At 39.1% G+C, this 25,299-nt stretch overlaps 5 protein-coding genes across 7 annotated transcripts in view; 2 read left to right on the forward strand and 3 right to left on the reverse strand.

Moving 5' to 3' along the window:
- LOC143347236 (cell adhesion molecule 2-like) overlaps window positions 1-3,103 on the forward strand; it is a 99,256-nt gene extending 96,153 nt beyond the window's left edge. For both annotated transcript variants that reach the window (XM_076776253.1, XM_076776252.1), the window contains exon 6: window positions 808-3,103. In XM_076776253.1, the coding sequence (XP_076632368.1) occupies window positions 808-875 (68 nt within the window). In that variant the 3' untranslated portion in view covers window positions 876-3,103. The remainder of the gene's footprint in view (window positions 1-807) is intronic.
- Window positions 2,137-3,720, reverse strand: LOC143347233 (ribonuclease H2 subunit A). The gene is made up of 2 exons (XM_076776249.1): window positions 3,475-3,720; window positions 2,137-2,983 (listed from the first exon to the last, which is right to left on the reverse strand). The coding sequence occupies exons 1-2, from the start codon at window positions 3,631-3,633 to the stop codon at window positions 2,141-2,143; spliced, it is 1,002 nt and encodes a 333-aa protein (XP_076632364.1). The 5' UTR covers window positions 3,634-3,720; the 3' UTR covers window positions 2,137-2,140.
- LOC143347241 (ubiquitin-like protein 4A) lies at window positions 3,348-5,480 on the forward strand. 2 transcript variants are annotated; one of them, XM_076776261.1, is made up of 4 exons: window positions 3,348-3,544; window positions 4,109-4,231; window positions 4,478-4,583; window positions 4,666-5,480. In XM_076776261.1, exons 2-4 carry the CDS (start codon window positions 4,184-4,186, stop codon window positions 4,962-4,964), a joined length of 453 nt encoding a protein of 150 aa, XP_076632376.1. In that variant the 5' UTR covers window positions 3,348-3,544; window positions 4,109-4,183; the 3' UTR covers window positions 4,965-5,480. The 2 variants fall into 2 exon arrangements, with proteins under 2 accessions (XP_076632376.1, XP_076632375.1); XM_076776260.1 differs by lacking the exon at window positions 3,348-3,544 and having other exon boundaries at window positions 4,015-4,231.
- Window positions 5,113-6,831, reverse strand: Gem2 (Gemin 2). The gene is made up of 5 exons (XM_076776255.1): window positions 6,324-6,831; window positions 6,177-6,261; window positions 5,865-6,023; window positions 5,501-5,788; window positions 5,113-5,271 (listed from the first exon to the last, which is right to left on the reverse strand). Exons 1-5 carry the CDS (start codon window positions 6,428-6,430, stop codon window positions 5,179-5,181), a joined length of 732 nt encoding a protein of 243 aa, XP_076632370.1. The 5' UTR covers window positions 6,431-6,831; the 3' UTR covers window positions 5,113-5,178.
- Window positions 6,832-13,428: 6,597 nt separating this feature from the next.
- Window positions 13,429-24,954, reverse strand: LOC143346269 (venom allergen 5). Its single transcript, XM_076774215.1, has 7 exons — window positions 24,607-24,954; window positions 17,346-17,467; window positions 16,782-16,863; window positions 16,436-16,596; window positions 15,943-16,043; window positions 14,250-14,344; window positions 13,429-14,054 (listed from the first exon to the last, which is right to left on the reverse strand). The coding sequence occupies exons 1-7, from the start codon at window positions 24,710-24,712 to the stop codon at window positions 14,008-14,010; spliced, it is 714 nt and encodes a 237-aa protein (XP_076630330.1). The 5' UTR covers window positions 24,713-24,954; the 3' UTR covers window positions 13,429-14,007.
- Window positions 24,955-25,299: the final 345 nt, after the last annotated feature.

A 25,299-nucleotide genomic window follows, 5' to 3' on the forward strand; every position in this document is an offset into this window, starting at 1 on the left:
AGTCGCGTTGCGTGACGTAATTCGAGGGAGGACCGGAAGGACACGGTTCCTCGCGGCGACGCGCGTCGAAAATGCAGAATAATGTTTTATCGTCGGAGGCTTCGTTCTCGAGGAAAAACGACTTCGAAGATACGCGTGCACTTACTCTGAGAGCCTACAGTGGTTCTCATCCGAGCATCAGTGTCTCTCAAATTGTCGTTCTCGGACCTCTGTTCCTGGTTCTTTTATGGTAACAATTTATTAGCTAGTGGAATAAAGTATCACTGTCGCGAAGTCGTTTCTCGATAACGAAATACTTTGATTTTCTTTTGCAAACTTAAAATAACTTCAATTTTAAACCAATCCTTGTCCTCGTCAATATACTTCCGCATTCCCGGGCGTTCCTTTTCCCATCCACGACGGCCCTTAACGCCAGAACGACCCCGCGGTACTGAAAGATTAATCTGAAAGATCGACGACAAGAGAAAAAGTTTGTTGGCCGGGTAAAATCAGCGAAATATCGTTGAAAAAACTATGACAACGTGTCTGGGGCACATAATACGTCGACGCGCTATCGTCGCCGTTCGTTTGCCGACAATTTGCTGACGTACGTTGCATGGCCAACAAATGTCAGGCAAACCGGTGCAGCTGCGGATGCAATTCCCTCGCCAATATCGATCGAATCAAGAGAGGTCGCGATACGTTCCAATTTTTCGTTTGAATTTCCCCCGGACGAGTTTTCATTTTTTCTAAATCACGAATCGTCCCGACTCGATACTAATACGGATCGTTAGTCGTATTTTAATAACGAGAGGATGTCTTTTCCAGGAAGCGGAAGCAGCACGTTAACACCTTGCATCTTGCCGGTGATAACTAGTTTATTTATTCTACGATAAGAAGAGGGGGCAGACCGACGTGTCGTGTCCTTCGTGCTCATCCTTTTCAGGCTTCTAAAACCAAGAATCGTGTGGAGATCACTGTGTACTAAATTAACCGTGTTGTTTCTATTTTTTTATAATCGCAGTTAGTGGAGTTAGCGAGGACATAGACCAGAGAATATACTTATCAGAGTACACACGTCAGTACGTTAGAGTGTTAGAAATGGCGAAACGTGTAAATTCTTATTTAACGGATCGGTCCGTAAGTCTGTGCGTAACCTTGTTCCGACTGTCTACCATTTTTTTTTCTTTCTTTTATTAGATTTCTGATCGCTTAACCGTGACTTTGAAGTTATCAAGGAGCAACGTCTATAAAACTCAGCAATTGTCAAAACACCCGCGATAGCTGGAACAAATAAGCGCACAGATTTATGGTACGACTCGACAGAAAATGAACGATCGTGGTTGTTTCAAAGTTTTTATTCAGTCGTTGACATAATTCAGTGGACAGAGTTTAAAAAACAGTGCAAATTTATAAATCTATGATCGACGGAGTATCTTCAGGTATTCGAGAGTGCGTAACTTTCGCCCTGCATACGTTTTTTCTCCCCCCCTACTCCTTCATCTTTTATCATTAAGGGAGTCACGAGCGTGGTACGAATGAATAATAATCACTTGAACGCCTGTCTTGACGAAGAACGCGATGGAGAGTAAATGCGTAGCATATTTATAACTAATTGTACACGAGTGTTTCTGTCGTCCAACCGCGTAAGAACAATGGAGTTTCAGCCCAGTGGGAAAGAACGTTCTCTTTCGTCGTAGCTTTTATCAATCTAGTCGCTATTAATCAGCCGCAAAAATATGTTATCCTAGAATTATTACGAGCTCAGTATGCGAGTGCGTGAGTGACTGTGTGTATGCTGTGCGCCCATGTGTGTAGCGCGCGTTTACCAAAGAACATTTCGCGCTAAAACATTCCTAACTGTTAATTAAAAGTGAGGCATAGAGTGTGCAGAGGCATCGTCGAGCATCGCCCAGCCACTCTTTGTATACGGTGTAACTATAAGAGCACTCTGTACATATGTACATAAATCGAACCGACTTTTATCTTTAACTTAACGTTCTGATAATAAAACGACGTTTCACGTCGACGTACGACAAACGAGAGTGTACTCCTCGCCAAGCGTGTATCATTCGCGAGGATTTCAGTTTCGCCTAAGAACCGCTATCGATCACCATTAAAAATTCATTACGTGTACGATTTAAATTGCAACCTAGGAAGGTCATAAAGTAGCCCTGAAGAGGCATCTCTCAGTAAAGAACGAATGTTGCTTTTTCTGAGGCTGGCAAGACTTGGCAGGCGCTCTGGCGAAGAATTCGAAGATCTTTTGCTCGCCGGGCCGTTGATCGTCATCGATTTCTTCCCACTCGACTAACCGGGCCTGCGATTTCAAGATCTTGTCAGCGGTAGACCAACTGAATCTGACGATACGCGGGAACCCGAATACAGGATCCACGTTCTCTAACAGCCACTTCTTCGTCTCTGGATCGTTTGGATATCCGCTTCCGTATTCCTTATTCACCGGGCCCTCGCGAAATTGCCAAGCTCCAATCGCGTGATCGCGGGAAACTTTGGCGCAGATACTGGCAGCGCTGACGATGGGATAAGTGGAATCAGCCTTCTTCGCAACAACTATCTTCAGGCCTGGAAAAATCTGCTCCAACCTAGCCTGATACTTTTCAGGCTTGCCTACGGTGTCCACGTAAATCTCTGTGATCCATGCGCCAGCCTCGATCGCGTATTTAACCAACTCGATCGCAGAGAGCATAGACACCTCGTTCAAGGACGTTTTGCTACGACTATGCATACTGTTTGCGATAACATTAGGCGATATTGTGTCTACGGCCCAACCAAGAGCGTCGCTATTATTGCAAATATTGTCAAAAATCGCATCCCTTTTCTCCTCTGTTAAGCTCTTAGAATCGGCACAGCCCAGGTTTTCGAGAAGCTCCTTCCTCGACAAGGGAGCATAAGAAATTCCATAAACCATGGGTCCTAAAACTGGCCCACGTCCAGCCTCGTCGATGCCAAGCTGACACGGCTCATCTTTGCATATTTGTGGAACCTAGAAAAAGTTTGAAATCGTTCCATCCTCCACAGAGGAGGATTAAAAGGTGGATTAAATTAAAGTGTATTACTGAGAGAATTAATGGCTCGCAATTAAACGATGTTTTATTTGTAGAAAGGCTTATTTTGTATTCCTATGCCATGAAAGAAACATTGTGTATCGTTTTCTTATAACTCCTTCCAAAGCCACAGAATTATTATTTTACTACAATCCTTTGAAACACGTTATATTTAATGCCTATAACGCTTGTAAAGTAGAAATAAAAGATTATGAATCTCTTGCTTGTAAAGGACGATTAGAGGTTACGCAATGGTCTAACAATTGCGTGCTATTTCGAAACGCCGTTTATCATGCTGCTTTCATCATTAGTAGGAGGTCGAATCAATAACGCGTTAAACATTTTAAAAAAATAATTAAAATCAATAAACAAGTACGAATATAGAACTTTTTAACTATATTAAACGGTAGGACGTTCTTTTTTCATGTACCTTCGACATATAAACCTTATTAACGTCGTTATCCCAGGCTTCGAAGTACGGAATCAAATCCTCTTTGCAGGTAATTCGAGTATCATCTTGTATATTGTTAGAATTCACCTCACATTTTGTTTCGCTAACATCGTTCGCGGAATTCTTTTCGTTTTCCATGATGTACGTTTATTTCTTTGCACACTCGATATATGAAACTTAACCTCTAAAGAAACGTCAGCGTTCGGACGTACCGCCAAAAATGTACGCGCGCGCATCGATAGGTCGTATCGAAACAGCATGGTTGCTTTCTTCTCAGAACTGAATACGGTATCTTAAATGGCAACGGGCCTGACGACTAAAATCTGCTGATTTGTTATTTAAACAATTCCTCGTACACGCGATTAAACGATCGACCAGAGATTAAAAAACGGAAAAGAAATCTCAATGGGACTCGTGTATCGATAAACAACATCTGATATCGACTTGAATATCACACTTTCAAGGGTTTCTTCTGACTACCTGTGTGCATGCGTATACGCGTGTCCCTCGGTGAAAATAGCTGATGACGCCGTGCTGTACTGATATTCGTGTGTCGCAAAATATAACATAGCCTCTAAATAAAATGCTCGAACTGTTATCTGTATCGTTTAAGGTTCTGTTCTTACGAAGAATTTGATTTTCACGTTTTCGTGTCGACTCGTAAACGCTCCATCGAGCACAGAGCAACATGAAAGTTATTGTGAAGAAATTGCAAGGAAAAGAATGTGTTGTTGACGTGAGTACCAGACTTTTCTGTTTCTTACTTTGCTTCAGTTTACCAGGAGAACGGCGTGCAACTAATTTATTTCGTTGCTATGCCGTGGTAATATTTCGTAAAAGTTTCGTTTATGAATAGTTCCCCGGTTCCTTTAGAGCTTACAGTATTTCCCCCGTTTTTTGTTTCTTTGTTTTCGACATTGAATTCGATATGTTTCGCGGCATCTTGAATATTCGTTGAATCTTTGTCAATCTTTTCAAATAGATTATGCCCTCTGATACAGTCTTGCAGTTGAAGCACAAAGTTAGTGATTTATTTGGCATAGATGTTCCACATCAGATACTGTTGCTTACAGGCAAGACACTAGCTGGTAAGATTCGTTAAATTTTAATCGAAACTGAAGCGAAAGAAACAATTTTTACATTTTCTGTAACATCGACTGTGTGTTTCAGATGAAAATCCTTTGAGTTTCTATCCAGGAATCAAGGATGGGATCAAGTTAAATCTATTGGTTATTAAAAAAGCTGAAGAAGGATCTAGCAAGGAAAAAACAATATTCTGCAAATCAGGCATGCATCTTTTGCGGGATGAGATATCTAGAGTTCTGAGGCATTATTACACAGAATCTGAGACAGAATCAATAGTTAACGAGTTGATAAAAGACCTGGAAAATAAAGTGAATAACCTTAGTTACGATGACTTAGAACGATTAGCAACAGCACTGCTTCAAGACCAAGAGAACATAGCTTAAGGATACTTTCATTTTTTAATTCTGCTTATTATTTGATTATTATTGTAATACACTTTTATTTAATTAAAATATTGCCTCGTTACACCCTATAATTAGTAGTGTATTTTAAATGATTGTATGGGGTATGTGCGCAAGAAGAAACTAAATGTATCAAAAGATCAATTTTATTGAAACAAACAAGTATAATTACAATCGCACTTTAGGAAATGAGCTTTTAAGGGTCAGCCATGTCCAGCTGTCGGAAGTATCTTGCAACTAGGCATATAAATAAATTCAGTGTCCCAATTTCGTGTACTTCCAACATTTTCTAAAAGGAAAAATAAATACACAAACTTAACGTGTGTAGCTTTAGGATTTGTTAGGAAAAGTAAACGATTTTTGTATCTTCCTTTAATATGAATCGTAGTTCAATTTGTATTTCTTTTAGACTATTTCCTTAAATCGCGCTACGATTTATATCAATGGCAAGTTTAATACACGATTATGCAATAAAATTGATTTGTTAAAAAATAATAATTGTGTATATCATGTATTACCGAATTTGCGCGAATGATCGAGCATGTCCTGGCCAAGGAACGCAAACAGGAACACATGTTTGGAGTTAGAGGTAATTCTAAAACAACCAGTAACGAATATATCCATTGACCCAAATTATATCCTATCTCTTTCTCAGCCCCGATATGCTCTACCAAATATTCCAGTATTAGTTCCACCATTGGTTGATTCAAACAGAAAATTATGTCTAATGTTGGAACAATTCTCTTTTTCTCCTTATAATCGCCCAAACAAAATTTGACCCAAGCATTTTGATCGTCTATACTTGGCTGCAAAGATTAAAAACTTGATAGCAAAATGATAAATTATCATTCAACTAGTTAAAAAAAACAATGTAATATATACTAAGTCAAACTGTGAAGGTCTCCATTTACGTTTCGATGTTTGAATTTCACTTTTCAATTGACGTATGTACAGTCTGATATTGGAAAAGTCTGACAATTGGCACTGTTGCCAATCAAGAGTACTGCCAAGCCACGATGGTGCCTCCACACATCCTGATAACTTTGCGTTCGAATCATTAATAGATATTGTGTTTCTAAAATGTTTGCTCAAATATTACCAATGTACTCTATAGAATGTTAAATGTCATTGATAAATTTTGACCAAACATTCCAGAAACACCTTGTAATGTTTTACAACCCACCGCAAACTTACAGGTTCAACATCAATTGTTGGTTTTCTAAAATGTTTCCGATTAATGGCAGCTACTACAATATCGGCGCACTGTTGTGCCTCTACTCTGAAGCAGAATATTATGAATTACGCGCCGTCCAACCAGTAAGTTTTGAAGCATTTACTTACACCACCCTTTTGATGTACTCTTCGCCAGAGGATGGTGGCAAAGAGAGGTTAATATCTCCATCGATATCTCCAACTACGAAAGCAGGCTCTCTCAAACAGTCTGTCATTTTGTTTAATTTAAGGTACTATTCCGATACGGTAAATAATTCGTCTGTCTTCTTTTCACAGTATTATTAGTAGGTTATGCGTTTTAAATTTTGAATGACAAATATCCTTTTCAGTAGCAAGTACACCGCTGCTCTCTTAGACGTAAAGAATTTCTGGAAATTCTTGGAAATTTTTGGAAATTACGTCACTGCGGGAGGTGGCACAACCCCCGACGGAATTTTTCAGAAAAATTTTTAAAAAAATTTTAAACATCCCCCCCCCCCTCCCGCCCTCTCTATTCTGGTAACCGCGAATTAAGAAGTGGCGGGAGGCTTAAAATCTTTCTGGGGAACTTAGAAATTTTTCTAGAAGAGCATCGCAGCCTACGGCCTCGTAACATGGGACTAAGCTGCCGTCCATGGGGTCACGTTGGCCAGAGATGCCAGATTCAGCACCCGGTGCCCTACTCACACATACCAGATCACGCGTACGTGAGCTCGTAGAGTTTCGGAAAGTCGACAAAGGCAAACTGATACATGCCCTCTTTCTCGATTATTCCGAAACTACCCGAAGTAATTTCGGACCGCCTCGTGGAAGTCGAGAGAGAAAGGCTCACATTTGCCTTCTCGCTTTTGAACAACTGAAATCCGACCTCACGTCAACGGCATACGATTCGGAATCTCGACTGCCCAGATATTTTTACTTGCCTTTCCTAGAGTTCATTACTGAACTCTGCAAATTACTCCTGGTTTCTATTTGCCTCTGATGACCTCTGATGACCAGTGCTGACAAAAGTGCAGAACTCCCGACAACTTTTAACACCATACAGCGACTGTTACTGACTGCTCCCGATTACTGCTTGCCTCTGCTGGACTCTGCAGACCATCGCTTATATCTCTGACAACCTATAACGATTACTACTGACTTCTGCTAACCTCTGTTGGTCTTTGCTGATCTCTGTCAGCGTGTGCTTGTCTTTGCTGAACTTTCCTGGCCTCTGCCGAACGCTACTGACCACTGCAGGTATTTTTGATAATGTATAACGATTAATACTTACTAATGCATGCCCCTACAAGTCTCTGCTTGCCTTTGCAGGTTTCTGCTTGCCTGTGCATACCTTTGCTGGCCTCTGCTGAACACTGCTGACCACCCCTGATGCTTCTGACATCGTATAACAATTACTACATGCTACTGTTCGCTCCTGCTGATCTCTGCTTGCCACTGCATGCCTCTGCTCGTCTCTGCTGACCGCTGCTGACCACCTCTGATGCTTCTGACAACATATAACGCTTACTACTTGCTACTATTCGCCCCTGGTGATCTCTGCTTGCCACTGCTGGCCTCTGCTGACCACCGCTTATATTTCTGGCAACATACAACGATTACTACGACTCCTGCCTTCCTCTGTTAACCTCTGCCAGCGTCCCCTGGCCTAAGCTGGCCTCTGCTGACCGCTGTTGACCATCGCATATGTATTAAAGCTTTGTATAATGTAAATCTATGGCAATAAATAATATAATTGCAAAGAATTCTATGTGTTCTCGTCACTTTTACCTTTCTTTTCCTCTCCCCATTATTCCTTTAGTTATAAGAAACCGTTTCTCTACTTAAAACTGGAATTCCAAAGTGCCCGAAGCGTTTTCTGAAATGCCGGTGACCTTGACCCATTTTCGAAACTGGGTCAAGGCCAAATCCTGATTCCCAAAGTGCCCGGAATTTTTCTAAGATTCGATGGCCTTGACCTACTTTCGAAATTGGGTCAAGGCCATCCGGATTTCCAAGTTGGTCCGAAGATTTCTAAAATTTCGAATGGCCTTGACCTACTTTCGAAATTGGGTCAAGGCCATCCGGATTTCCAAGTTGGCCCGAAGATTTCTAAAAATTTCGAATGTCCTTGACCTACTTTCGAAATTGGGTCAAGGCCATCCGGATTTCCAAGTTGGCCCGAAGATTTCTAAAATTTCGAATGGCCTTGACCTACTTTTGAAATTGGGTCAAGGCCATCCGGATTTCCAAGTTGGCCCGAAGATTTCTAAAAATTTCGAATGGCCTTGACCTACTTTCGAAATTGGGTCAAGGCCATACGGATTTCCAAAGCGCCCGGAATTTTTCTAAGATTCGAATGGCCTTGACCCAATTTCGAAAGTGGGTCAAGGCCAAATCCGGATTCTCAAAGTGGCCGAAATTTTTCTGAGATTCGATGGCCTTGACCTACTTTCGAAATTGGGTCAAGGCCATCCGGATTTCCAAAGCGTCCGGAATTTTTCTAAGATTCGAATGGCCTTGACCCACTTTGGAAACTGGGCCAAGGTCAAGGTCAAATTCGGATTTCCAAAGTTCCCGGAACATTTCTAAAATGCTGGTGAACTTGCGAAGAAGGTGGTACGCATCTTATAGGTAAGAGAATGATTTGGAGAGGAAAAGGACGGTAAAAAATGATGAGAACACATAGAATACTTTAAAATTATATCATTTATTGTCATAGATTTACATTATACAAAACTTTAATACATATAAACATATTATATTATATTACATCATGTCACAAGTTGTCAGCAACGGTCAGCAGTGGTCAGCGATGGTCAGCTGACGTCGAGAGGTGTAGGCAGAGGCCAGGTTAGGTCGGGAGATGCTGGTAGAGGTCAGCAGAGGCTGGTAGTAGCCAGTAGTAATCGTTGTACGTTGCCAGAAATATAAGCGGTGGTCAGCAGTGGTCAGCAGTGGTCAGCAGCGGTCAGCAGAGGCCAACGGAGGCCAGCAGAGGCATGCAGAGGCAAGTAAAGTCCAGCAGGGGCAAGCAGTAACAAGTAGTAATCGTTATATGTTGTCGGAAGCATCAGGGGTTGTCAGCTGTGGTCAGCAGAGGCTAGCAGTGGCAAGCAGTGGCAAGCAGAGTCCAGCAGGGGCAGGCAGTAGCAAGTTGTAATCGTTATACGTTGTCAGAAGTATCAGGAGTGGCCAGTAGCGGTCAGCAGAGTCCAGCGGAGGCAGGCAGAAGTCAGTAGTAATCGTTATACGTTGTCAGAAATATAAGCGGTGGTCAGCAGAGGCCAGCAGAGGCTGGGAGAGGCTAACAGTAGCCGTAATCGTTATACGTTGTCAGAAGTAACAGGAGTGGTCAGTAGCGGTCAGCAGAGTCCAGCGGAGGCAGGCAGAAGTCAGTAGTAATCGTTATACGTTGTCAGAAATTCCAGGAGTGGTCAGCAGCGGTCAGCAGAGGCTGGGGGAGACTAACAGTAACCAGTCGTAATCGTTATACGTTGTCAGAAATTCCAGGAGTGGTCAGCAGCGGTCAGCAGAGGCCAATGGAGACCTGTTGACGGGAGGTCGGATATTAGTTGTTCAAGAGCGAGAAGGGAAGTGTGAGCCTTTCTCTCGCGACTCCCATGAGACGGTCCGAACTTACTTTGGGCAGCTTCGGTGAATCGAGAAAGAGGGCATATGTAATTTTGTCTTTGTCGACCCGGTGCACTACTCACACATACCAGATCACGCGTACGTGAGCTCGTAGAGTTTCGGAAAAATCGCAAAGGCAAACTGTCGCATGCCCCTTTTCTAGATTCTCCGATGCTGCCGGAAGTAATTTCGGACCGCCTTGTGGGAGTCGAGAAAGAAAGGCTAACATTTGCCTCTGCTGACCATTGCTGACCACTGCTTATATTTCTGACAACGTATAACTATTACTACTGACTTCTGCCAGCCTCCGTTGGCCTCTGCTGGCCTTTACTGGCTCTTGCTAACTTTCGTTGACAACTACTGACATGATAAAAATGTATCAAAGCTTTGTATAATGTAAATCTATGGCAATGAATGATATAATTTCAAAGAATTCTATGTGTTCTCATCATTTTCACCTTTCTTTTCCTCTCCCCATCATTCCCTTAGCTATAAGATACATGCCACCTCTTCGCAAGGTTGCAAACATTTTGGAAATGCTCCGAGCACTTTGGAAATCCGGATGGCAAAACGTCCAAGTATGTCGTGGAATAGTTCGTTATTTTCAACGATAGATGTCGCTTATTTTTAGACCTCAAACCCTCTGGTGCTAAAACGCCCAAGTTTGTCGTGAAATAGTTCGTTACCTTCAACGCTAGATGGCGCTTATTTCTCGACCTCAAACCCTCTGGTGCTAAAACGCCCAAGCTTGTCGAGAAATCCATCTAGCGTGGACGATACGAACTATTCCACGATAAACTTAGGCGTTTTGCCATCCGGATTTCCAAAGTGCTTGGAACATTTTTAAAATGCTGGCGGCCTTGCGAAGAGGTTGCATGTATTTTATAGTTAAGGGAATAATAGGGAGAGAAAAAGAGAGATAAAAATGATGAGAACACATAGACGCTGGTATCTACTAGCCTCTGCATATCACTGCTGATCATTACTGACCTTTGTTGACAATCTCTGACATGATATAATATAATACAATATATTTATATGTATTAAAACATTGTATAATGTAAATCTATGACAATAAATGATATAATTTCAAAGAATTCTATATGTTCTCATCATTTTTACCTTTCTTTTCCTCTCCCCATTATTCCCTTAGCTATAAAATACATGCCACCACTGCGGAAGGTCGCCAGTATTTTGGAAATGTTCCGTGCACTTTGGAAATCCGGATGGTAAAACACCTAATTATGTCGTGGAATACTTCGTTATTTTCAACGATAGATGGCGCTTATCTTTTAGACCTCAAGCCCTCTGGATTTAAAACGCCCAAGTTTGTCGTGGAAGAGTTCGTATCCTCCACGCTAGATGGATTTCTCGACAAGCTTGGGCGTTTTAGCACCAGAGGGTTTGAGGTCGAGAAATATGCGCCATCTAGCGTTGAAGGAAGTGAACTATTTCACGACAAACTTGGGCGTTTTAAATCCAGAGGGTTTGAGGTCTAAAAATAAGCGCCATCTATCGTTGAAAATGACGAACTACTCCATGATATACTTGGGCGTTTTGCCAGTCGGATTTCCAAGCTGTCCGTATCATTTCCGAAATTCTGGCTGCCTTGCGAAGAGGTGGCATGTATCTTATGGCTAAGAGTATAATGGGGAGTGGAAAAGAAATGTAAAATAGCTAAATATCTAAAGAGAACACATTCGAATAGCGATTAAATGTTTGTTTAACAATTGTTTTCCCCGTATTCTAATGGCGAAACACTTTAAGGAGATTTGGATTAATCGATGTAGCTTAATGAAAAAATAATTAACCTGCAATGCGTAAAGAGCGTGTGCCGCATTTTTCTTTTGCGTAAATATTTATATGGCGTGTTTCGAGCCGCGGTCACGTAACGGACGCGATGCAAAATGCATAGAAAAGTGCAGGGTACACACGAGGATCAACTTGCCATGGCGTCGTGGACGTTACGTTCACCTCGAATACCAGATTTTATCCTTATCCATTCTTTATCATGCATTTTCGATTCGATGATACATAGAAATAAGAGTCGAGATTACAGAGGATCTTTTAAGGAAATAATAATTTTAATCATAGTTTAACTCGATGTTGAATTTTTTCGCTGCTGTTGTATCTATTTTCTCGTAATATTTACAATTCTGACAATTATTTCATCGGTATTTGCAATATAATATGATCAAGACGAGATTTGGCCGATTTGTGTATACAGGGTGTCGGCCACCCCTGGGAAAAATTATAATGGGAGATTCTAGAGGCCAAAATAGGACGAAAATCAAGAATACCAATTTGTTGGTGGAGGCTTCGTTAAAAAATTATTAACGTTTAAAGTTCCGCCCTTACTGAATTTATTTCTCGAAAGTGGGTAGGATTTCGGGGGTAGGTCTATTCACCAAACATTATTGTAATTGACCCCCACAATCGAAAATAATTTTTTCAGAACGATTTGAAATTTTTTAATATTGTCGAAAAGTTTAAGTACCTATTCCCTGTCAATTTTTCTTAAAAATTCGTTTTTTATTTTTAGTAATGTTGTTTGACGCTCTGTAGAAAAGTTGTGTAATACTTTTTTGTAGGTATCCATGAACTCTACTTCCTCCCAAAATTTCACTGAAACATATTCACTATTGTAGGAGTTATGACTGTTGGAAAATTGGATCACCTTTATGGGGTTTTTCTCATTCTGCAAGGTCAAGGATCAACTTTTCGATTATTTTTGGATTTTCTACATATTGTTCACTAAAATACACGTCGTTTGCATTTTCAAATATTAAAATGGTCCAATCCGTTCAGGAGTTATGATGTTTTAAAGATTCGCATGAAATTTCCGGGGTACATTTCTGGTCATACATTATATTTTCGTTTGGGAATTTTTTTCTCGAAAGTGCGCAGGATTTCGAGGGTATGTCTATTCACCAAAAATGATTGTAATCGACCCCTGCAACTAAAACTAATTTTTTTAGAACGATTTGAAACACGTGAAATGTCAGGGGAATCATTCATTCATGATCAGACATTACATTTTCGGTAAGGAATTTTTTTCTCGAAACTGGGTAGGATTTCGGGGGTACGTGTATTCACCAAAAATGATTGTAATCGACCCCTGCAACTAAAACTAATTTTTTTAGAATGATTTGAAACACGTGAAATTTCAGGGGAATCAATCATTCATTAGCAGACATTATATTTTCGGTAACGAATTTTTTTCTCGAAACTGGGAAGGATTTCGGGGGTATGTGTATTCACCAAAAATGATTGTAATCGACCCCTGCAACTAAAACTAATTTTTTTAGAACGATTTGAAACACGTGAAATGTCAGGGGAATCATTCATTCATGATCAGACATTACATTTTCGGTAAGGAATTTTTTTCTCGAAAGTGCGCAGGAATTCGGGGGTATGTGTATTCACTAAAAATGATTGTAATTGACCCCCGCAACCAAAAATAATTTTTTCAGAATGATTTGAAATTTTTTAATTTAATTTCTTAATAACTTTTTATCGAATTCTTAGTCAAGGAATTGATATTCTTGATTTTCGTCTTATTTTGGCCTCTAGAATCTCTCATTAAAATTTTTCCCAGGGCTGGCCTAACATTCTGTATATTATATTAGACGATATTGTATTACAACGAACATTATTGATTGTTTAGTATATACAAGAGAAACGTATAACGATGTTTGGATTACGAAGCAGGTGGAATTTTAAAAGAATTGTTATCGTACAGTCTTTAGGCGATAAAATTTGGCTTGTTAACTTAGAACTCGTCGCGCCAACGCTTAACATCTGGGTTAACTGAGGATTAAATGCGTCGATACACGAACCATGTCCATTGCAATAGCGTTAATTACAGAGATTATTTGACCGACCAGTTATTCCTGGTTAATACAGAAGAGATTCTCAAATTACGGATTTGCTGGAGCCAGATTACGAGTTTTTTGCGCTGACAATAGTCGTAAACGCGCACGATTGACAATTTCAAATCGTTACTGTCTCTTTTATACATTCCCTCGTTCGGGACTTTTTACAAACTTAACATCTAATTCCTAGAATTTACAGACTATTTTTCGTAGACTAGACAAGGTGAATTGGAATAAAACAGCCTTCGACGTTCGATTGTTGTTAAAAAAAAAATATTTTCTCCGCTTCTTCTGGTCCTCGAATGCTCTTTGTCGTCAGATTCTGGTTAACCGTAGACGCAGAAGGCTCCCAAATGATAGTAACTGCTTCGAGCTGTAGATAAGAAACATAATTTTCGAAACTGCTCAAATAAATATAAATTTTATCTATTTTCTACATTTTTATTCCCATAAGATTGTCTGTTGTTGCTCTGTGATTGTTTTCAATTTCTTTTTATTGTGCACGGTTGCACTGCAGTCTCAGGGCAAAAGGTTGATAAATAACGTTCATAAATTACGTGTAACTTACAACAAAGGCCGGCATATCGATTCGAATAAGACATCCCGTAGCTACCGCAAGCAGGCTGGCCAGATTGATAGGGTTGGGAACCGAGCACGTTACCGCTGCAAAAGAATAAAACTTTAATTGTGCCATCCTGGATGATGATTTATCGTATCCAAGATGAATCGCGAATTATTAGGTGATACGTAAATAGGTAATTTTTAAAAAATTCTCTTATGGCTCTTCCCGTGTTAAAACAGACTACTTACCCGTATTGAAATTATTAAAACTTCAATTACATGCAGTTCCGAAACTACTAGTGTTTTTGCCATAATTGAGCCACTATTAGCGGCGGCAAACCTTCCTCTTTAAAATGGTTTCTGGTATTTGTCGATCGGACTTTTCGTTTTCGAGATATCGTAATTTACGTAAAGGGATCATTTTCTTAATTCGACTATCTCTGTCTCCGTCTTATAAGGTCGTGGTAAGAAAGTTCATTGACCTCGCGACGTAAACAAACTTCGAAGCCTAATATCTCCGGAACTAATTACGCTATCGACTCGTACGAACGCTCATTTTAAAGGGGATTTCATCCTCTATCATATAAACATAATATCTATTCTAATTTATGCTGTCTTCTATGTTTATTTTCATATTTACTTTGACGTTATGTAACCAAAGAAGTTTCAGCAATTCAAACAAAACTGAATTATAAATTTTTCATTTAATCGAAAATTAATTTAAACTTGAATGCAGGATGTTTCCGTAATCACTAGCCATTTTTTCCTAAGTAATAAACTAAGTCTCGATAGGTCAATGAATATTTTAAACCGATAACCTCGCGAATAACAGTCAGAAATATTCCTGGAACATTTTTATCCCTCTTTTCGGGGAGAAATATGGACGACACTGTGTTCAATATGTCGACGGTAATAAGCTACCGATTGACAGGAAGTACTCGTGAAACTCGAAGAAAATTTGTGGAAGCTCCGGATCGGATTCAATACGCGTTACATTTCGTTTTCTTTTTATCGGGGGGAGGGGGAGGCTGCCTCGAAAAGCGGCTCGAAACGTCGAGGCACGACGTACACCAAAGCCACAGGTTTTCCGTGAGCTTTTCATTTTCGAACTTCGAACTCGTTCTTTCTTAGAAATAATTGCATATTTACGCGGGAGCTCCGTGCTCGTTCCAAATGGAATTCAACCCCTTTGCACCGGAAACCAAATGATTAGTAATATTCTTCGTGCTCGATCCGCGTAAAGGAGCTCCTTAAGCAACTGTTCGTGTTTTAGATCAACCCTTGAGTGGATTAGTTTGAACCAATAATAGTTTAATATATGTCAATATAGTTATTTGAAAATTTATGTAATCCTTCATTATTCCATTAATTTTTAAATGCTTTAAAGGAAAGTTGTTTTCCATTTAGCAATTTGGTAAAAATCAACATTAAGCAAAATAATTCAGTTGAGATTGAGAGTCCCAATCGCTGATTACAATGGTCGAACGACGTCGAATGCTCGCGAATCTTATTCATCGTCGTTCGTTCCCACGAACAGTTGGATTAAAAAATTTATTTATAAATAACGAGAGGTAATCGTGAAACTACTCTCGCGACGATTCGATAACGCGTTTAGGGGAGAAAATTTGCCACGCTCCCGGCATCCGGTTTCGAGTCGAATTGAATTTCGGAGGTGCCTGTACCGGTAATAAAATTCTTACCTTGGCCCGTAGTTGCAAACGTAATTCTTGGTGTAGCCTCGAGCAGGATCGTAGTAGAAGGAGTATCCACAGCCCAAAAGGAACGTGTCACCCCAGACGAGCTGTAAGCAATTTTAAATTTTCCTCAACAATTGGCACAATTCCGGATTCTTTATTCTCTATCGTCAGGGAAACTCGTTCTTCGGAATCCTGTAACCATTTTTTGCTCGTTCCTTCGATACAGGTGATTCGTAATTGCAAGTATCGTCACCTGTCTTTTCAGTAGAAAAATTAATTCAGCAAAGAAAGTTATTTAATTTTTATTGGAGTTAGTTCTTCACGTTTCTACAACCCTTTTCTTACGTTCGAACTTCACTAATTCGCTAATAAATTGTCTTTAAAATATTTTTCTGTATTTTTCAAACACACCATTGCATATGTAGATTTATGAAATATTGTAGGTAAATTGTAGCAATTTTTCTGCAACGTTTCGTAGATACCAAAGACTACCAACTTGAGTATAGTGGCCAGTTTCGTCGCTGTAACCGGTACGATAGTGCTGGACTTCTTTGAACCAATCCGAGATTCGCTGTCGCCAATTTGGAACGTCGTCGAAGGGTCCCGGGGGCCTCGTCGTCCACGTTCGAGCCATATTTTGCCCCACCGCGAATCGATCTACGGACAAACCACCATTCACCGATCAATAATTTATTCTCGCGAACTTTGGAACAAAAATTTCAGCTCAAACGCCGGAGAAAGCATACTGAAACGATTCAACGATTCAACGTTACCATTTTCCGAAGTACCAAACGAGAAATTCCACCGAAATCTCAGCCAACGCGGAAATAAACTTTACTCACGAACGTTCCTCGAATTATCGTGGATTTCCGCGCATCGATCCGCCCACCTCTGCGCGACTGCAGCCAATTCGTCGTCCCAAACCTGAAATTATTAGCAAACTACGGAAATTCGAAGAGACACGCGTTACATTTAGCCATATTGAGGTGGTATTGTTGTCCAGGCTGTCATTTATTCGGCCCTTCTTGTGATTTTTTTTTTAATAATAGGTAGGCTGTTTTGTACTGAGATTTTCCAGATACATTTACTCACCTTATGCGCATGTACAGTATTTTTTTCATTAAGAAATATTAAAAATTGTAGGATTCGTTGGTATTCTTCGTTTCGCAAACGGGCGAGGCTCATATCGTGCAATAATCGAGACACTACTGTGCATCGATGATCAGAGGAGTCGCAAAAATGTTTTGGACGGTCCGTAGTAAATTATTTTCCATCGTGGGTCGTCTTTTGGGGGAAGAAGTGGGTGAGGGAGGTTCGCGAGATATTCTCGAGAGCGTGTCTACGAGCGTATTAAAAAGTATCTCACGGAAAATGCAGCGAGAAGATTAAGCGAAGCAGCTTCTTACCATTTCCTTCATATTCGCAGCGGCTGGCTGTCCATGAATCTGCCCGAGAGCCACTAGCTGTCTCAGACGATTATGCTCGTCCAAGATGGCCTGTTTCTCCTCGCAAGGTAAGTCGACGTGTCCTGAAAACGACTCGATTAGAGCGCCATGTGATCAGTTGCACGACGCATCTCTGGGATTTCAACGTTTCGTTGATTAACGAGTCACACGATTCGTTTTCGATTTGTCGAATTTAACACTAGCACTACCGGAAGTAGTCTAAATGACTCATAATTTTCACTCATGATTTTTGAGAATTTACCGTACTTTTCTATGAGGGAACGAATAAACATTTGTTGCATTAAACATTGCATTATACACTTCCTCGAGTATCTATCGTTTTAACCTCTTCGATATAAATAAATACACCATAATTGTTAGTAGTTTCAGTGTTAAAGATACAGGGAATACATTTTTAAAAAATAATATTCACGAAATCGAGAAATTCCTTGATCTTCGACGACCATCTTGTTGGGAACAGGAAACCCTATAAAATTTACTGTCTTTCCTTAATATTTCCCAGGATACGATACAATATTAGCAATTATTCTCAAAATATCGAAGGAATCACACTCCATTTTATTCCGCGAAGCACAACACATGGATCTCAAAATAGCATAAAAAGAATGATCATTCAACAATCCTTATTTGAAATTATTTTTGCAGAGTATCGTGAATCGATTATTTTACCAACTGTCACAATATTTTCTCTCGTACAGTCTCTATTTTCATTTTTCCACCGCGAATAAATGAATAATAATAAAACGTTTGCTTTAAGATGAAAGTTTATCCATATCGTTGGTTGATTCGCAACGAAGAGGATTCGAACGGCCATCGACGGTACACGAAACTCTTTCGCGGACTCGCGGAAACTTGCCACCCCATTTTCCGTGCATCCTAGGCTCTCATCCGATTTCTCGAGCCGCCGGATTGCCCAACTTGCCGGAAAACTTTTTCCGGGAATCTGCTTTAACGGGGGCGTTCCTGTCTTTCCGTGAGACGGTGGAACGAAAGTTCCACACCGTATTCTTTCCCCTTAATAACTTTCAGTTCCTCGACGAAAACGAAGTTCCCCTGATTCCGACGTGTCCCGTCGTTTCGACGTCGAATGCAAATTTCCTTCCTCGGGAATCGAATTTCTAAAACGCGGCCGTTCACGATCGCCGCCATCTTAATTTCGACATTTTTCCATTTTTAAAAGCCGCGGGAGACGAATTTATATTCCACTATCACTGAAATACAATTCTTCTCGTACTCTCTACACCCACGATATTTATTTTTTAATCTATTTCATTCAAAATAAATTCGCTCGAATGCATATCTAAAAACGAATTAATATACGATATTTATTTTTTAATCTATTTCATTCAAAATAAATTCGCTCGAATACAATTCTAAAAACGAATTAATTTACGATATTTATTTTTTAATCTATTTTATTCAAAATAAATTCGCTCGAATGCAATTCTAAAAACGAATTAATTTACGATATTTATTTTTTAATCTATTTTATTCAAAATAAATTCGTTCGAATGCAATTCTAAAAACGAATTAATATACGATATTTATTTTTTAATCTATTTTATTCAAAATAAATTCGCTCGAATGCATATCTAAAAACGAATTAATATACGATATTTATTTTTTAATCTATTTTATTCAAAATAAATTCGCTCGAATGCAATTCTAAAAACGAATTAATATACGATATTTATTTTTTAATCTATTTCATTCAAAATAAATTCGCTCGAATACAATTCTAAAAACGAATTAATTTACGATATTTATTTTTTAATCTATTTTATTCAAAATAAATTCGCTCGAATGCAATTCTAAAAACGAATTAATATACGATGTTTATTTTTTAATCTATTTTATTCAAAATAAATTCGCTCGAATGCAATTCTAAAAACGAATTAATAAACGATATTTATTTTTTAATCTATTTCATTCAAAATAAATTCGCTCGAATGCAATTCTAAAAACGAATTAATATACGATATTTATTTTTTAATCTATTTCATTCAAAATAAATTCGCTCGAATGCAATTCTAAAAACGAATTAATATACGATATTTATTTTTTAATCTATTTTATTCAAAATAAATTCGCTCGAATGCAATTCTAAAAACGAATTAATATACGATATTTATTTTTTAATCTATTTTATTCAAAATAAATTCGCTCGAATGCAATTCTAAAAACGAATTAATTTACGATATTTATTTTTTAATCTATTTTATTCAAAATAAATTCGCTCGAATGCAATTCTAAAAACGAATTAACATACGATATTGTGCTGTTATAGTTTTCGTGTTTTGAGCTTCCACGATTAATTCACTTTGACTTTGGCCTGAATTATGTTACCTTTAATGACAGTAATTAAAATTTTAGAAGAACTCGTAGAGATAGCACTACGACAAAAATTTTCTATATGACCCACACACATTTAGTGATCTCTCGTAATTATGTTACTTTAAATACCATTAAAATAGTAAAAGAATTCGTAAAATAGTGCTAGAAAAAAATTCCCTAATGTATCCCTTTCGTATTATTTCAGCAAGTAATTCTTTTCTAACACGATTTAACGGTTTTCGATGCACGGCACTTTCCCATAAACCATTTTCGGTTCGGGACCGTGGGTGGGTATCGCGAGTTTCATGGAACATCGACGAGCATAAATGTCGCGATACGTTCCGGTAATTCACTGCAAATATTTAGATCCCGATTGTCGCGGTTTAAAGGGACGCGTTCCTCGGGCGGCGAATTCACCGACGAACCGTTCGGAATAATAATTCGGTCCGTCTTGTTAGCTGCACGGATTTCCCGTAATTAACTAGCAGATGCTTTAATTCGTTAATGTAATCGAATTTCGCGGCCGCGCATTCAGCCGCCCGGGGCTGAATGCGCTATTTTTAGAATCGAATCGATGCCCGGCGTCCTATCGAAATGTAATAGATTCCAATTTTCTCCCCGTAAATAATGCACGAACTGAATTATTCACGAGCTGGCCTGCTGGAACGTGTTACTGAAAAACGAAGCTGGGAAATTTGACCGTCGCGTTTCGTTATTTCTTTTTTTTTCTATCCCCATTTTCTTCCAATCGTTAAGGGAGGAAACCACTGTGACGGCTGCAAATAAAGGCAATTTTCAAGAATTATTTTGGCCGTAACTATCGAAACTTTTTCTGATAAATGTTCAACGTTCTCGAAAGTACGTTTCTTGAACTACATCTTCTAAAAGTATTAATTATTATAGCCATAATTTTCATTATTTGTAATGATCCTGAATAGCCATCGTTAAATTGGATCACGACTAAATAAGTTGCCAGTTGGACCACTTTAGCCGTCTATCGGTAATTCCATTTACACCACTTGTCTAGACTAAATACTCTTGATTGACATAGTTATCTCGATCAAGACACTTTCCCATTCATATAAAACTTTAAAGGTCCCGAAGTACAGAGCAGTTACTTTAATATTTCAGGGGGCCATTCTTAAACCCCCAAACATTGAAAATTTCGAATATTTCAATCCGTCACAGTGGTTTCCCCCCTTAAAATAAACGCAGAGAGTACGAATAATTGACAGCATCGTGTCTCACAGAACTGGTCGAGGATTAATAAAAATAAATTAAAAATCAACGGTATAGCTAGTAGTAGAGTCCATTACGAGGAGGCGATTTTTCAAGGTTACCTCGAACCCGAGAACGAATTAACGAAAAAATTTAACTGTAAGATAACAGTTTCAACGAAAAAACTTAAGTGCCACTCACGAAAGTTGATATCGTTAACAGTAATAATTTATTTCTAGGTATCTTTCCACGATCCTCGAGATAAATTTCACGATCGGTGGTTTCGAAACACGGCTGTTCCGGGTTCGAATCGTTTCGTCGTGATAAAATCTGAGAATCGTCGCTGTTTACTGTTACCGTTGCTATTTTTCCCCCCCATTCCGATTCCCATAATTGGCTTGAAATTCAGCGGGAAGACAGGCTCTCGCCGCTCTAGCAATTACTAGAGTTTTCGAAAACGATTTCTCTTTCCATTAGCTTCGTTTAAAATTCAAGCCCCCTCTCCGAGGCGGTCGAATTTAATTGCGGAAGAGTCGTCGAATTCCTCGTTAGAACTGGGAATACTCGAGTCTTTCCCTATAGTTCGGTGAATATAATTCCTATTCATATTTATTTTTCCCGTACATCGTTTTTAGATAAGCTAATTCTGTATCGATCCGTCTTTAAATTTGTCTTCGTTAAATAAAGTCTTTCGAGAAACCTCCAACGGTACCTGAAAGGCACGATGAGTATTATTAAAAAATGTGATACTGATCTCGATGTTATTAGCGAATAATACATTTTAACTTTTGTTAGAATCATCCACATAATAATATAATTTAACTCAAACGTTTACGATTCCTGCAATGCAATACAGTAAGGAGCAAAACTGAACACACGAACGACATTTTAACAAAAATAATTTTTTATTCAATATTTGCATATAAAATACAAAGAGGACAAAATACTTGGTATCATCTACAATCTTCTGGTTCTTCAAAACGAATTTAACATTTGTGATATCATTATTATTTCGCTTCGTACAATTTTTGTTCGTGTAGTCGACTAATTTTTAGTAAACATTTCAGATTTTGCTACACTTAATATTTCGTCCATAAACTTTCAACCTTGATAATCGTTTTTAATACGTTTAAGTATACTTAATACTACAGTTTCGCAATACTCTGGAGCAATAGAATCGCATGAATATAACGTTATGAAATCATTGTCTAAAGATATAAAGAATAATATAATTTTCCAATTAAAATTGAGTTTATCAACGGAAGTAATTGCTAGAAAATTTGCTGTTAGTCAGGGAGTTGTACATATAATGCAGATAAAATGTAATGAAGTTACTTCATCTTTTGGAGGCCGTTCAAAATTATTATCTTGTCGAGATAAGAGAAGATTGACAAGATAAAACTGTTAGAAAGCGATGTTGGGAAGGAAATTAGTAAGTGGACATCTCGAAGAGCATTAAAAGAAGCCAATTTTACAGCAATTAAGAAGAAAAAATACACCTTTGCTAGAAATACTTCGTTTGGATACCCTTAAAAACCGAAGGATCCTCGATATTACTTTGTTATTCAAATTAGTAAATAATAGTATAAACTGTCCATCATTGTTGGCATTGACAAATCAAAATACAGTGTATACGACCCCATAAATTTCTGCATTATACAATACACATACGAATGAAATAGATCTTTTTAACGTATTTCTAACCACCTCTGAAAATCCAACAAGTCTAACGGGTCGATATTTTTGCATTTTATATTCCGTTTTAGCCGTGTAAGATTCTAAAAAAGGCATTGTTAAAATGTATTATTCAATAATACTGTAGGAGATTTGTATTGAATATTTGTGCCACGCTGTAGTTTTTATGAATGTTAATTTATGTGCAAAAGGGTTGAAAGTGTCATGTTCGAGAAGAAATGGGTAACCAGAGACAGCGAGACAACAGGGAGAACAAAACGAGTGATTGTGAAAGGCAGACGTGATTCTTATATGAATTTGTATAAAAAGATTGTGTGTTTGGTGTGTTTTAAATTCGTTTATATAAGAATATCGTTTGCACATTTGTTCCAAATACAATTCTCTTTGTTAAGTCCTACAATAATATCGAGATCAGTAACGTGACATTTCTCAACAATACTCATCGTGACTTTCAGGTACCGTTGGAGGTGTCTCGAAAGACTTTATTCAAGACAAATTTAAAGATGGATTGATGCAGAATTATCTCGTTTAAAAAACGGCGTACGGGAAAAGATGAAAAGAGGGGGGCCCCCAGGTCTGCCGGAAAATGCAAATGACCAGGAAACATTGAACAGGAGGCAACTATTTGTTTAACGAGCTGCAAGTCCATTCCCACGAAATCCATTTAACCGGGGACTACGACACAGAACGTAGTCAACAGGTGTCGGCCGAATCGTTACGTACCGGCCAAGCCCCGCTCATTTCCGGTGCAAAAAGAAACTACCGACGCGTCCACTCCTGCCAACCGAACCACCGTCCTCGTTTAACATTTCGATTCGCTCGTCATCCGCGAAAAATAACTCGATCGCTTTTCGACGAAATTATCTTCCCTACCATCGAATAATATTCTCTGAAATAAAACGAGAAATTTTATTTCGTCCCTCGTGCCAAACTCGAGATACGTATATCTGAATTTTTCCTGAGGGCGGTCCATTTTGTTCAACGTCAGAAACACTTCACGATCGAATTCGGAATGGTTGAAAATCACAGAGGCCCGAATTTCCGATTGGAAGCTTTTCGAAGGGGGCCGGAAAAGCGATAACTGACGTTCGACGGAGTTTATGGGACACCCGAAAATTAATGGAAGCGATAAATTTATGGGGAGAAGACCTGGCAGGGAACCGTAGCCGGAGGAAAAATAGATTAATTCGTTCGACTAACGAGACGCGCTAAACGTCGGTTATGTCTGGTCACGTTCTTATCGGACGAACGTTGTCCGGAGGCTGATGGAAGAGCTGAAAATCACGGAACCATCGAGATTATTCAAATCGTTTCTAGCGGAGATGAATCATACGAACTCGAAACCCGCGTCAACGCGGCTGGAAACAGACAATGGCCGGAATTCTTCGACCCTTACTGTACGAAACGTAGTATCTGAGAATGGTTTGCACAGGTGACACTATCACTTTTCTGGGTTCTCCAGAAAAACATAAAATTACTACATTTTTTCGTAAATTATACATTTATCTGTTTAAAGAAATTTTTATTATTTCTTTCGTTGCTCTGATCTCTCATCTAATTACTTCTTTATATCTATTGCTTTTAATATTCCTAACTATTCGGTTCTACCATTTTGCGATAGTTTTCGTTTTTTCTCTATTCTACATTTTTACTATTATTCATCTGACTACCGAACTTTGCCAATTAATAATTTTTCTTTGTGTTCAATGACTAATTTTTCGAACTATCCAATTCTGTTCTACGATTTCTACTATTACTTATCTGACTACCAAACTTTGCCAATTAAAAATTTTTCTTTGTGTTCAATGTCTAATTCTTCGAACTATCTAATTCTGATCACTCTTATTTTTTTTTTTTCGAGAACCCACTGTTGCTCTGACATTTTACGATAAATTTCGTATTCCTCCATTCTACAATTTTTGCTCTGTTCGCTCTTTTCTTAATTTTTACTCACTCAGTATCGTTTTCCCGGCGCACGATGGCCACGAATTATCCGCCAGGCCCGTCGAGGCGACGATCAGCGTCAACGTAATCCGGACCACGTTCCCCGCGAGTGCCATTTTCCCGTGGAAATTCTATCGGCGGTACCCCTGGCCGATTCCCAGCCCCCTGCTGAAAATCGACGATCCCGTAGCAGCTGGGAACCGGTAGGATCCTCTCTCGAGAGAATCGTTCACACCGTACGGACGATAAAACCGGCCGATTTACGAGCCTCTGTTCGTAATCGAGCGACCAAGAGACACTTGGAGAGAACCGGTCCTTGGAACCAGGCGAACTAATAACTGATCAGGCTCGATCCGTCGCCTTTATATTCACCTGTCCCGTGGCTCGCACAATGCAATTGTCCACGCTACCAGTTCCTCATGGTGGGGGACTCTTCACCTGGGTCAAGGTGAAAGGGAACTCAAAGTCACCATGTCGAAGGTCAATAAACTCGACAGAACTTTTTATTTCCAAACCCTTAAAAGACGACTCCTTCGAAATTTTCTGTTCCTAACAAACGAGAAATTTGCAAAGAACACCTTTGGAATTTTCCGGTGTCTTTAATAAGTTTTTTTAATTTTATTTTATTCAATAAACGGGAAGCTTTACTAGCGTACAAAGTAGTACACCATGATAATCAAAATAAGGTTACAAAAGTAACTTG

This window comes from Colletes latitarsis, chromosome 10 (assembly GCF_051014445.1).
Source record: "Colletes latitarsis isolate SP2378_abdomen chromosome 10, iyColLati1, whole genome shotgun sequence".
NCBI classification, from domain to species: Eukaryota; Metazoa; Arthropoda; class Insecta; order Hymenoptera; family Colletidae; genus Colletes; species Colletes latitarsis.

Bases quoted from the DNA above. Each gene is read 5' to 3' on its own strand.
- LOC143347233 (XM_076776249.1), bottom strand. From the start codon at position 3,633: ATGGAAAACGAAAAGAATTCCGCGAACGATGTTAGCGAAACAAAATGT. The intron at 2,984-3,474 runs GTACATGAAAAA...AACTTTTTCTAG, and splicing joins ATAAGGTTTATATGTCGAAG to GTTCCACAAATATGCAAAGA.
- LOC143347241 (XM_076776261.1), top strand. From the start codon at position 4,184: ATGAAAGTTATTGTGAAGAAATTGCAAGGAAAAGAATGTGTTGTTGAC. The intron at 4,232-4,477 runs GTGAGTACCAGA...CTTTTCAAATAG, and splicing joins GAAAAGAATGTGTTGTTGAC to ATTATGCCCTCTGATACAGT. The intron at 4,584-4,665 runs GTAAGATTCGTT...TGTGTGTTTCAG, and splicing joins TACAGGCAAGACACTAGCTG to ATGAAAATCCTTTGAGTTTC.
- Gem2 (XM_076776255.1), bottom strand. From the start codon at position 6,430: ATGACAGACTGTTTGAGAGAGCCTGCTTTCGTAGTTGGAGATATCGAT. The intron at 6,262-6,323 runs GTAAGTAAATGC...ATTCTGCTTCAG, and splicing joins GAGTACATCAAAAGGGTGGT to AGTAGAGGCACAACAGTGCG. The intron at 6,024-6,176 runs GTAAGTTTGCGG...TCGAACGCAAAG, and splicing joins CAACAATTGATGTTGAACCT to TTATCAGGATGTGTGGAGGC.
- LOC143346269 (XM_076774215.1), bottom strand. From the start codon at position 24,712: ATGGCACTCGCGGGGAACGTGGTCCGGATTACGTTGACGCTGATCGTC. The intron at 17,468-24,606 runs GTGAGTAAAAAT...AGTCGTTTTCAG, and splicing joins CGCCGGGAAAACGATACTGA to GACACGTCGACTTACCTTGC. The intron at 16,597-16,781 runs GTGAGTAAAGTT...GTTTGTCCGTAG, and splicing joins CGATAATTCGAGGAACGTTC to ATCGATTCGCGGTGGGGCAA.